The 13,231-nt window shown below is 37.0% G+C and overlaps 1 protein-coding gene across 8 annotated transcripts in view; it reads right to left on the reverse strand.

Moving 5' to 3' along the window:
• Window positions 1–13,231, reverse strand: part of EPS15 (epidermal growth factor receptor pathway substrate 15) — a 164,409-nt gene that overhangs the window by 79,950 nt on the left and 71,228 nt on the right. For all 8 annotated transcript variants that reach the window (XM_008066985.1, XM_008066983.1, XM_008066981.1 and 5 more), the window contains one exon: window positions 12,594–12,679. In XM_008066985.1, coding sequence (XP_008065176.1) covers window positions 12,594–12,679 — 86 coding nt within the window. The remainder of the gene's footprint in view (window positions 1–12,593; window positions 12,680–13,231) is intronic.

Genomic DNA, 13,231 nt, shown 5'->3' on the forward strand with positions numbered 1-13,231 from the left:
GAGACTCCAACTCAAAAAAAAAAAAAAAGAAAATGGCATTTCAACAAGAAGGGAAAGCTTGTATAAGAAAGCACAGATGTTAGCAAAACAGCACTAAGAAGCAGACTAAAAAGCAGGCTTTCCAAATTTGATAAGAGACCTGAATCTACAAATGTAAACTCAATGAACTCCAAATAGGACAACCAAAAAAGATCGACACTGAGGCACATTATAATCAAACTACAAAAAGACAAAGAATATTTTTTATTTATTTATTTTTGAGTTGTGGGGGGGGTCTCACTCTGTCACCCAAGCTAGAGTGCAGTGGCAAGATCATGGCTCACCACAGCCTCGACCTTCTGAGCTCAAATGATCCTTTCATTTCAGCCTCCCAAGTAGTTAGGACCACAGGCATGTACCACCATGCCTGGCTACTTTATTTTGTAGAGATGAGGTCTCGCTATGTTTCCTAGGCTGGTCTCAAATTCCTGGGCTCAAGTGATCCTCCTGTGTCAGCCTCTCAAAGTACAGGGATTACAGGCATGAGCTACCATGGCTGGCCAAGACAAAGAATCTTTAGAGCAGCAGAGAGAAGTGATTTGTCAACCTTCACATACAAGTGGTCCTTAATAAGATTATCAGTGGATTTCTCAGTGGGATTTCTCAGTGAAAGCCAGAAGGCAGTAAGATGATATATTTAAAGTGCTAAAAAGAAATATCTAAGAATTCTATACTCAGAAAACTGTTCTTCAAAAATGAGGGAGAAATTAAAATATTCCCAGATAAACAAAACTGAGGAATTTTATTACTACTAGACCTGCCCTACAAGAAATGTTAAAGGATGTCCTTTAGGTTGAAATGAAAGGATACCAGACAGTAACTCAAAGCCATATGAAGATAAAAAGATCACCAGCAAAGGTAAATACATACCAAATATAAAAACCAGTACTACTGTAATTTTGGTTTATAACTCCACTTTATACATTCTATAAAATTTAAAAGACAAAGCATTAAAAAATTATAAATTTATGTTAGTGGATACACAATGAATAAAGATACAATCTGTGACATCAATAATATAAAGAGGGAGGATAGAGTTGTATAGGAGCAAGGCTTTGTATATGAGCAATCCCAATTAGATTGTTCAGCTTGGGATGATAAACAAATTCTGGAGATTAATTAATGGCTGCACAATAATGTGAACCTACTTAATGCCACTGAATTATACACTGTTAAAGTGGTACATTAATGTTATCTATATTTTACCATAATAAAAAAATTAATGAAAAAGAAAAAAAGCAGAGAGATAAGAAAATTCTAGATATACCAACTTATCTGGGATAGAGGGTTCATATGTGGTAAAGTTGACAGATCAGAAAAAAGATTATTAAAAAACTTTCATACTAGGTAAAGACATAGGTTTCTGAGCCATGCTTTTTTGAACTCTGAACGGCATTATTTAGCAACACAAATCTTCCTTCTTGTCTGGCTTGTAGAGAAAGAGAGGAAGCAGGAACTCTGATTGCTCAGAAAGCTGATGACAAGTGCTAGAAAGACAAAAGAACACCCTGACTGTTTATCTTGGTAACTGTCAGAAGCCCTGAATTAAATTACAGCAATAACTATAGAAAGGTGATGAGAATGTCCTGGCTTTTAAATCAAAGTAATCTGAAAGTTAGATGGCCTTTCATTCTAAGAATTCATAGTGAGTTCATAAAAACTTAAGTTAAAGTTTGAGAGCAAAGACACTGATTTTTACCATAGGTTTTAATTACTCTAAAAGTTACCATAATCATATAATTTCTTTATGACTATGTATTATTTCATTCTTTGAACAAATATTTATTGAACATTTACTACATACCAAATGAAATCAAAGTTGGGTCCCTATTTATAGTTTGTTGGGGAAAACAGACAGGCCTTAGTTAAAATTTAAGATGGGGTTGGGCATGGTAACTCATGCCTATAATCTCAGCACTTTGAGAGGCCAGAGCCCAGGAGTTCGAGGCCAGCCAGTGCAACATAGAGATACCAAAAAAAAAAAAAAAAAAAGTAGAAAGTAAAAAAGTTAGCTGGGCGTGGTGGCACATGTCTGTAGTCCCAGCTACTTGAAAGGCTGAGGTAAGAAGACCACTTCAGCACAGGAATTCAAGGATGCAGAGAAATATGACCGCACCACTGACCTCTAAACTGGGAGACAGAGTGAGACTGTGTTTCTTCAAAAAGGAAGGGAGGGAGGGAGTTAAATTAATTAATTAATTAATTCTGGGCAACATATTGAAACTTTATCTCCACAAATAAAGCAAAAAATTAGCCAGGCATGGTAGTGCACACCTGCCGTCCCAGCCACTTGGGATGCTGAAGTGGAAAGATTGCCTGAGCCCATGAGGTTGAGGCTGCTGTGAGTCATGATAATCATGATCTTCATGATCATGCCACTGCACTCCAGCCTGAGCAACAGAGTGAAAGACGCTGACAAAAAAAAAAAAAAAAAGAAGAAAAATTAAGATAAATGCTGCAAACATGTATGTGCATATAGTACTATGGGAATAATTAAATTCAGTTTTGAGAAGCTGCCTGTTTTAATGAAATTTTTTTTTCCTAAATAAGTCAGAGGGTAGGATGCAGTGGCTCACGTCTGAAATCCCAGTACTTTGGGAGGCAGAGGCGAGAAGAATGCCTGAGACCAGGGGTTTGAGAACAGCCTGGGCAACTTGGCAAGACCTCGTCTCTACAATTAAAAACAAATTAGCCGGGTGTGTTGGTGGGCACCTGTAGTTCCAGTTTCTTGGAAGGCTGAGGTAAGGTAGCCGTGAGTGTGCTACTGCACTCCAGCCTAGGTGACAGAGTAAGACTCCGATTCAAAATAAAGTAAAAAAAAAATAAGTCAGATTATGTTCATGGGCAAAAATCACTAAAAAGAGAGCCTAGCTGAAATCAGAAAAAAACATAAACTTTGGGGTGTCACTTCCATAACCAAAACATTACCCCCTTAGTGACAGGACCCAAAATTAGATGGTATTTTTCAAAGGAGAAATACATTTATTTTGAAACCCAAAATAAAATTAATTTGCTCTAATTATCCAACAAGATAAAATGCAATAAAAACTGAAAGAATGTAAAACTAAGCCTTAGTTTTCTCAATTATAAAATAGAGACATTAAAGTTGATAGGCAAGACTAACTTACAGTACCTCTAGAAAACCCCAGAACAATGCCTAGCATCCAAAAAGTACTAAATAAATTTCAACTACTATTATTACCATTGTATTATTTACTAGTATAAAAGCACAACATTCACTGGCTTTTTGAAAGTTGTAATAAGGCATCCAGAATAATGTACGACTCCAGAATGTCAGTAAAGACTCTGACTCTTAAATCCTCCAGGAGCTGAAATTTCTTGGTGGGTGTTTTTGCTTTCCAAAGACAGATTATACATCACTTCTTGGCCTTTTGGCTAAGTGTAGCATCTGTTCTTAACTGATACGTCTTCTATCCAAAGACAGACTATAAAACATCTTAACAATCATTACTCTTTTGAGAGGTAAGTGCCTCTCATTTTAATAAGTAAAATGTATTTTAATATATTAAACCCAATATGTTCAAAATATTAACAGTCAACATGAAATAAATATTTAAAAATTAATGAGATAGTTTACATTCTTTTTCCATTCTAAGACTTTGCAAACCAGTATGTTTTATACTAATAGCACATCATAATTTGGACTAGCCATATTTCAAGTGCTCAGTCACCACATATGGCTGGTGGCTACTATATTGGATAGCACAGGTTCAGGCTTTAGCAAGGAGCTTTTCAAATGAGAGGAATCTAAACCTCTAAACAGAGGTTTGAATGATGATCTATGTACTTGATGTGAAAATGAATTAGGCTGCCTCCTTACTACCAAGCAAATGCATTCTATAACTTAGAGCTTCAGTTATTTAACCAATAATGCCATTCTTGAGGTAGTCACAATAGTATCAGTGTCTCTAAGTATCAGTGCCACAAGTTTTCAGAGAAACAAACACATCCAGTCAGATCACATAAGCAAAAGAGCACCAGATTTAATAACATAAGCTATTAGTTCTACAGACAAAATGGTTTCTAGTGGTACTTAAATTGATCTAAACCAAAATTTTAAAAATAATTAAAAAAATTCAAACCATATGCCAAGATTAAACATTTTTATTAAATTAGTTCTTGAACATGACTGAGGTTAAGGTCTAAATATTTAGGAACACAGAATCTGGCTACCTGGCTACATAGTTCCAGTTTCTCTTCAACTACAGAAAGAAAGCTCATTCAGCTACTCCAACCATTATTTAGTGAGCAGCTATTCAGTAAAGCTTGTGCTCTAAGTGCTGAGTTGGGTATTGGGGGATGATAATGATGATTAATGATAATGATGATAATTACTAACATGTATTGAGAGTTTATCAAGTTCTAAGAACTGTATTAAGTATTGTACGTGTTATGATTCATATTTCCATTTTACAGATGAAGAAACTGAGGCACAGAGAGTTAATTAAATGTGTCTAAGTCATGTCAAGCAATCTGGCAATCTGGTTAAAAAGCCCATGCTCTGAGATACTATACTATATTGCTTCATTAAAAATAAGAGTTAGTCTATGCTATCACACAGTTTGGAGTTTACTGGGAGAGCTCTCTGAGCAGAGGCAAGAATCAGGGAAAGTTTCCTGGAAATGAAGGCTTATTCATTTCCTCATCTGAAAAACTGGGATAAAATCACTTACCCTTCAGGGGTGTTACAAGAATTCAACAAGAGAATTTACATAAAGAAGGTACAGTATAATGCCCAATAACTATTATTGCAATTATCTATCCTTTTACTGGCCCAAGACCAAGACAACAAAACAGGACTGACAGGATGTGGCTTCTACTTCCTGATGTTCTTGTTAAAAGAACAGAGACAAGAAGGAAGTAGAAGCTAGCAGATGACAAAATATTAACTCCTACCTCAGCATAATTCACTACCACCACACTATTCAAGTGACTGAAGCAATCTCTTAGCATGCTTCGCCTTTTCCACTGCCAAGAACTTCCCTATCTGAGGCATTTTGCTTTTAGAGCAATTGTTCTCAAAGATGCATCCACAAATAGTTTTTAAGGGTCTGGGAACTCCTGAGATAATGTAAAATAGGATACACAGATACACATGTTCTTTTTTTCTGGGGACAAGATCTAACAGCCTTCATCAGATTCTCAAAGGAAATCCCTGACACAGACAGGTCTGCAATTACCATTATGATTCAGCAATTCTACTTTTAGGTATATAGCCCAAATAGTTGAAAGTAGGATCTTGAAAAGGTATCTGTATATCTAGCTCACAGCAGCATTATTCACAATAGCTAAAACGTGGCAGCAACCCAAATGTCCAACAACAGATGAATGGATAAACAAAATGTGGTGTATACATACAATAAAATGTTATTCAGCTTTTAAAAAGAAGGAAATTCTGACATATGCCACTACATGGATGAACCTTGAGGACATTATGCTAAGTGGATAAGCCAGTCACAAAAAGACAAATACTGTATGATTTCAATTTTGAGATATTTAGAGTAGTCAAAACCATAGATACAAAAAATAGAATGACAGTTGCTAGTGGATAGGGAAAGGGGAGAGCAGGGAGTTATTGTTTAATGGATACAGAGTTTCAGTTTTACAAAATGAAAAAAGTTTTGAAGATAGATGGTGATGATGGTCACACAACACTGTGAATAAGTTAAATACCACTAAATTATATACTTAAAAATGGTGGATGGCTGGGCATAGTGGCTCACACCTGTAATCCCAGCACTTTGAGAGGCCAAGGTGAGAGGACTGCTTGAGGCTAGAAGCCTTAGCAACACAGTGAGACCCTATCTCTACAAAAAATATTTAAAAATCAGCCAGTCATGGCGGCACACACCTGTAGTACTAGCTACTTGGGAGGCTGAGACAGGGGGACTGCTTGAGCTCAGGAGGTTGAGGTTACAGTGAGCTGAGATTGTGCCACAGTCTGGGCAATAGGGCAAGACAGACACTGCCTCAAAATAAATAAATAAATATTAAAAATATAAATAAAATGGTAGAGATGACAAATTTAATGTTATGTATAGTTTACCACAATTTTTTTTTTGAGTCACCCAGGCTGGAGTGCAGTGGCACACTCACAGCTACCCCAGCGTCGACCTGCTGGGTGCCTGTGACCCTTCCGCCTCAGCCTTCCAAGTAGCTGGAACTACAGGTGTGCGCTACCATGCCCAGCTAATTTTTGATTTATTGTAGAGACGAGGTATCACCAAATTTTCCGGGCCGGTCTCGAGCCCGCAGGCTCAGGCAATCCACTTGCCTTGGCCTCCCAAAGTGCTGGGATTACAGGCTGAGCCACCAAGCCTGCCCCCAATTTTTTAAACTGGAAAAAAAAAACAGGTCTGTAGAATATGAAAAATCAGTCCACTAACCACAATGTTGTGAAAATTTAAAAACCTTTAATATATAAAATCTTTTTCCATAGTCTTCAAAATAAGCTATTACTCAGAAGATCTTTTAACTTATTTCAACATTTAACACATGGTTTCTATTCTTCTATACATTTGGCAGGAACTCCATCGGGAAAACACTAGTATTCATAACACACTTTGATTCATTAATTAAACAATTAACCTATACTGAGTCTACAGTATCAGATACTGTGTGTGGTAATTTCTCGGCCAACCAAAATGAGTAAGACATAGCTCTTGCCCTTAAGGATAGAGGTCCCCAACCCCCAAGCTGATCGGTACCAATCCATGGCCTGTTACGAACTAGACTGCATAGTAGAAGGCAAGCTGCAGGCAAGCAGAGTTCTACCTCCTGTCAGATTGGCTGGCGGCATTAGATTCTCATAGAAGTGCAAGCTCACAGAAGTGCATGTGAGGGATCTAGGTTGTGCACTCTTCATGAGAATCTAATGCCTGCTGATCTCCACCATCCCATCTGTGGAAAAATTATCTGCCACAAAACCAGGCCCTGATGCCAAAAGGTTACACTGCTGTTCAAAATTTACCAAAAAAGAAACATAAATTACTACAATAAACTGTAGCAAATAATATAATAATGGAATGAAGTCTCTGAACGTAGAAAAAAAGTAACAGAAATCTGAAGATTTCAGGGAAGACTTGACAAAAGAGATGATATTTAAGATGAGCCCTGAAGCAAGGGTGAAACTTTACAAGGTAAAAGATGTGCTCCAGGCAAAGGTGAACAGTAAGATCAGAGTCATAGAAGAATCATAGAAGAGTAAACGTGGAATGCTGAAGTGAGAGGCAATAAGCCCACCTACCAGGCTGAAAAAAAAAGATGAAGCTGAAATGGTAGGGTAGAGCACTCTGCTGAGCACTGAGAGTACAAAGAGCCAAACACATTCTGCTCTCGGTAAGCTTTACAGGATGGGGAGGACGATTCTACTGTCCTGTGGACGGCGGTTAAGAAAGAATAATGATCAGGATGCCCACAGAACACCATGAAGGAAGAGCCCATAAGCCATGCTCAGAAAAGTAAACTGGATCCAGCTGGAGACAGGGAGTCGTGGAGGGATCTCAGTTGTATTTTATATATCAGTTGGAAGTTGGATGGTCCAAAGGAAGGAAGGAAAGGCTCAAAGCAGGGAACCAATGAGGTTACAGCCATGATCCAGACAAAAAATAGAGGCTAAAACTAAGAATCACAGGACAGAGAAGACAGATTTCAACAATATTGAATAAACTGTTTTCTCATCTAGCATAAGTTAAATAGTAGGGATACAATAGTGAACAAGCAAGAAGCTCTTATGCTTAGGAAGCACATACACTGGTTAGAGATTTAAAAAACAGACAATTATGATAAAGTATGATAAGTGCTATGACAGTTGCACATATAAAGACTATGTAAGACAGGCTCTTGAGATTTGAAAAAAGTAGGGAAGTTGGGAGGTAAAGTCAGAGAAGGCTTTCCCTCCCAGAGAAAATGATGCCTAAGGTAAGTGTTGAAGGATAAGCAGTTGATCAGGCAAAGTAGATGGGAGGCAAGAATGAATTCAAGAGACATTTCAAAAGATACAAGAGCAAAGCTGAGAGGAAGAAAAAGCTCAGGTATCAAGTTTGAGTGACTAGATGAATGGTGATGTCATTGAGAAAGAGAAATATAGGACAGAGGTCAGTGGAAGACTAGGAAGTTATGACCAACTGGATATTCAGACAAAAACATTAGTAGGCAATGAAAAACATCAATCTTTAGTTCAAGTGAGAGATGCTGGTATTTGGTGAGTATTATATTACAACTACCTGTATTGTTTTCCCTTCTTTAAGTTAAAAATATCATACTAGGCTGGGTACAGTGGCTCACATCTATAATCAAAGCACTTTGAGAGGTCAAAGCGGGAAGATTGCTTGAGCCTGGTGTTTGAGACCAGCCTGGGCAACATAGTGAGACCACATCTCTACAGAAAAAAAAAAAAAAAATCAAAAAAATTAGCCAGGTGTGGTGGCACATGTCTGTAGCCCCAGCCTTGGGAGGCTGAGGTGAAGGAATCAACTGAGCCTCAGAGGTCAAGGCTGGAGTGAGCCATAACAGTGCCACTGCACTCCAGCCTAGGTGACAGAGTGAGATTCCACTTAAAAAACAAATAAAAATCATATTAATTTAACCTGGTTAGCATAATTAAATCACTAAATTAATAGCAAATGTTGAAAAAAATCATATTAAAAACACTTTTAATTCCAAAAAGTATCCTGCCTCAAGCTCTCAACATCTTATATTTTCTGTTAGAAACAATGTGGTGAACTAAAGATGAAAACAATGACAACAACATCTCATTTTCTGACCAATTACAAAGAACATTCTTTACCCAACTGGAGTTTATATATAGCTTTCAATATTTCCACTGGCTTATTATGTTCAAAGGATATATTATTCTAAACAATATATTCTTTTTTTGTTATACATTTCTGTATTTCCCAAATTTTTACAATGAACATGTATTACAGCCATCATAGAGGGGGAAAAAGTATTGTAAAGCACTATATTCATTACACAACTATTACAATTCCACGTTATGTATGCTACTTATTTACAGATTTGGTCTGTGGACTAAAACTAAATATCTTCATCTCAAAACCAAAAAAGAACAAGAGGCTAACTTTTGCCAGATAACGATGCAGTAAAAGTCACAAACAATATCTGTTTTAATTTCTTCCGTCCACCGGGCAAAGTGGCTCATGCCTGTAATCGTAACACTTTGGGAGGCTGAGGTGAGAGGATTGCTTGAGTCCAGGAACCAGTCTAGGCAATATAGTGAATCCTCTACAAAAAAAACTAAAAATTAGCTGGGCATGATGCCACATGCCTTTAGTCCCAGTTACTCAGGAGGCTGAGGCAGAAGTATTGCCTGAGCCCAGGAGACCAAGGCTGCAGTGAGCCATGATCAAGTCGCTGCACTCCAGTCTGGGCAACGGGATGAATTTTTGTTGTTGCTGTTTTTCAGTTGGAGTCTTATTGTCACCCAGGCTGGAGTGCAGTGGCACGCTCATGGTCACCGCAGCCTCAACGTACTGGGCTCAGGTGATTCTTCTGCCTTGGCCTTCTCAGTAGCTGGAACTACAGGCACATACCACCACATCCAGTTAATTTTTAAAAATTTATTATAGAGATGAGATCTCGCCAAGTTGCCCAGGCTCAAATTCCTGGGCTCAGGCAATCCTCTTGCATCCACCTCCCAAAGGGCTGGGATTACAAGTGTGAACCACTGCACCCAGCCCTGATATGCTAATAAAAGAAAGATTTAATACTAAAGAATAGTAACTGCACAGAAAAAAAACTGTTATTCACAATAATGAAAGCCAAGGTTTTTGTAATGTAATACTTTGAAGATTTGGTGACAGTGACCTAATACAATAGTGAATTTTAATAACCATAATTTTAGCATGGGTAGATGAGTCTCATTATGACATCAGTAGAGTTGACAGATGATGGAAGTTTGTCTACACTGTAGATCTCACTTGAAATAAAAGCCCAGGGAAAATATTTTCACAAATGTCAAATCATGTATAAATTTATCACATATTTATAAAATGTGACTGCAACCTAAAAACTGAAAGGTTTTTTTTTTTTTTTTTTGAGTTGGAGTCTCACTCTGTCGTCCAGACTGGAGTGCAGTGGCCACTCCCAGCCACCGCAGCCTCGACCTGCTGGGCTCCAGTGATCCTTCCACCTCAGTCTTCCAAGTAGCCGGAATTACAGGCATGCGCTACCACGCCCGGCTGATTTTTTGATTTATTGTAGAGATGAGGTCTTGTTTTGAAACGTATTATTTGTAGTAATAAGACAACCAGCCACAAACTGTTAGATATATCCTTTTTATGTTGTTAGCTGTTATTCACTACACAAGACTGACAATAGTTCAAAGCAACATTATAGTTACTAAAAGTTATTGAAGGCTTAGTTAACCAAAATGTAACAATTATTACAAATGTTTGCAACAGCAAGAGCATTGTATTTATAATGCTCTAATTCCTATTAAAACTCATTACAGAAACATTATATACATTAGATACATACTGCTGAAGTCAAGTCAAGCAAGTCCTAGAATATCTGGGGTACGTGTCCATTTGCATAGCCTTTAAGGCATGGAAGACAAGTATTTTCAAATCTAGCTATTATAAAATGTATATTACATATATAAGGCAAGCAAAAATGTTTATGGACCATGCAAAAATGACAAATCTAAGCACCATTATAGACTAGACTCAGTAACCAAGTGTGTACTTCTCCTCTCTTGAACCAACGTGAACATTTTTTTATCCTAATACAGGGCAGAATTGTTTAACAGAAACTTACACAACCTGGTTTTGATGCCAGCACTGACTCTGACTTGATGCAGGACTTTGGATTTGATTTTTTTTTTCACTACATGTAAAGAAAAATTGGACTATATAATCTCCATGAAGGTTCCCCCCACCCATATTCCAGTATTAGAAGTTTTATAGGAAAAGACCAATTTTGAACAGAAAGTAAGAGGTGAGCATTTATTATTATAAGCCAATCCAATCAGATTGCATCTCAGGACTTTATCAAGAACTGCAGAGAGGCACTCTCCACCAAACTTGAAATTATAAATACATGTGGCTAGATATGCTATAGTACTCTTACAAACTTACCAGGAAAGTCTATCTGAGAAGAGAATCCACCCAGTGGAAATGGAAACAAGAAATGGAAAGCAAGAAAACGGATTATATCACTCGAGCCTCAATATCAAGGAATGTCTTTAAGTCATCCCTGCCTCTAAAAGGTTTTAGTTTCACAAGTCAATAAAATCACTCCTACTTAAGTTAATTTGGGTTGAGTTCTTTCTTGCAACTGAAAAAATTCTAACGACTAAGCTTACCTATAGCAATCTCAATGTAGTTGATAAGGTAAGATAATTGCCAAGTTTTTGCCAGATAAGTCATTTAATCCCCTTATTTCTCAAAACCATCAATAAAATCAAGTCATTATCTGCTTCCAAAGTGTTGTGAAAGTTATTAAAAAAGGGGGGGCAGTCTCAGTGGCTCAGACTGTAATCCCAGCACTTTGGCTGGGAGGCAAGTGGATTGCCTGAGCCCATGGGTTCAAGACCAGAATGGGCAACTTGGCAAGACCTCATCTCTACAATCAATCAGTCAATTAGACAGGCCCATGGTAGTTCATGCCTGTAGTTCCGGCTATTTGGAAGGCTGAGGCAGAAGGATCACTGGAGCCCAGCACGTCGATGCTGGGGTGGCCGTGGGCATGCCACTGCACTCCAGCCTGGGTGACAGAGTGAGACTCCAACTCAAAAAAAAAAAAGGGGGGTTGGTGTAAATACAAAGTGATCTTTAAATTCAGTGCCCTGGAAATGAAAAAATGGTCTCACCTTTTAAAAAGGAATTTTAGAGAGTCATTTTTATAATGAATATTATCATAAAGTTTCCAAGGAACAAGGGAATTAAGGAAATATCAATAATACCTGCTGCACTCAGATTCAACTCTAACTGTATTCGAGTCTGTTCTACACAGTACCTATGCATAAGAAAAAAGATTCAACTTAGAATCAAGTAACCCTGGAATCCAGTATTGGCTCTATAGTTGAGAAGTTTATATGATTTTGAGCAAAAGAATCTCTCTAAGCCACCACCTATCTCAACTTAAAAAGTTTCTGTGAGGATCAAAAACAACAATAATGAAAGCTCTTGTCACAATGTCCACATTTAACATTATTCAAACATCCAAGGTTGAAGAAAAACTATTTTTCATTCATTCTAAAATATATTTTTTTTTCACATTTTTAACTATGTGAAATTAAACAGTTCCCCAGAGTTAATAGCCTGTCATTGTTTATTTGGCAATGATTTTTCAGTGGTATATAAGAAAACAGTGCATTCTGCAATTAAAGGTTGTCTTATGCTTGATGAAATAAAATACACCAATTTCAGCCAAGCAAACTATGGTACTTAACCAAATAAGGGCGCATTTACCAAAATATACATAAGAAACAGAAAAGCATATGTGGTTACAGACATATACATATATATACTTTGTACATGTGTATGAGTAGGTTGTGATTTTATTTTACATACCTCTTTAGGTCAACTATTTCATTGTTAAGGGTATCTAGCTCCTTAATAGCAGAGAAATCTGCAACAGGACTTGATCCTATGATGTTCTAAAAACAAAAATGTCACAATTATACATTATTATTATAAAATTATGTAACATATGACAAAGCATTACAATTTTTAAAAGCTCTACAGATACAAGGTATTGCAAAGTTTACTGTATTACTAACACTTTTAATTAAGAAAACTATATAAAGAGCAATTATATATAATTATATACTTAGTTATATATGAAGATATTTCTCTTCAATTCTCTAAAAGCTATTGTTCTATAATATGTACCCCACCCCCACCACCAATCCCAATGTCTTTGTCACTTGATCCTAGACTGTTCAGAACTTTGCAGTAAAACAGATGTCAGGTTTATAAACGAATTCCTTAAAAAAAAAAAAAGAATTCCTCCATTGAAATGTACATTTCTTGAGGAAATGGATAGTGAATTATTAGTTCATCTGGTACAAAATAAGTACACAAATTTTTGTTAGTCTCAGAATTAAAACACTGGTTGATTTTATTCAATTCGACAAATATTTACTTTTGTTACATACTTTCATACTTTTGGTGTCTATTCTACTTAAAGTAAAACCAACTGCCTAGGC

Source organism: Carlito syrichta, unplaced genomic scaffold (genome assembly GCF_000164805.1).
Source record: "Carlito syrichta isolate Samal-C Ts95f unplaced genomic scaffold, Tarsius_syrichta-2.0.1 Scaffold309206, whole genome shotgun sequence".
NCBI lineage: Eukaryota > Metazoa > Chordata > Mammalia > Primates > Tarsiidae > Carlito > Carlito syrichta.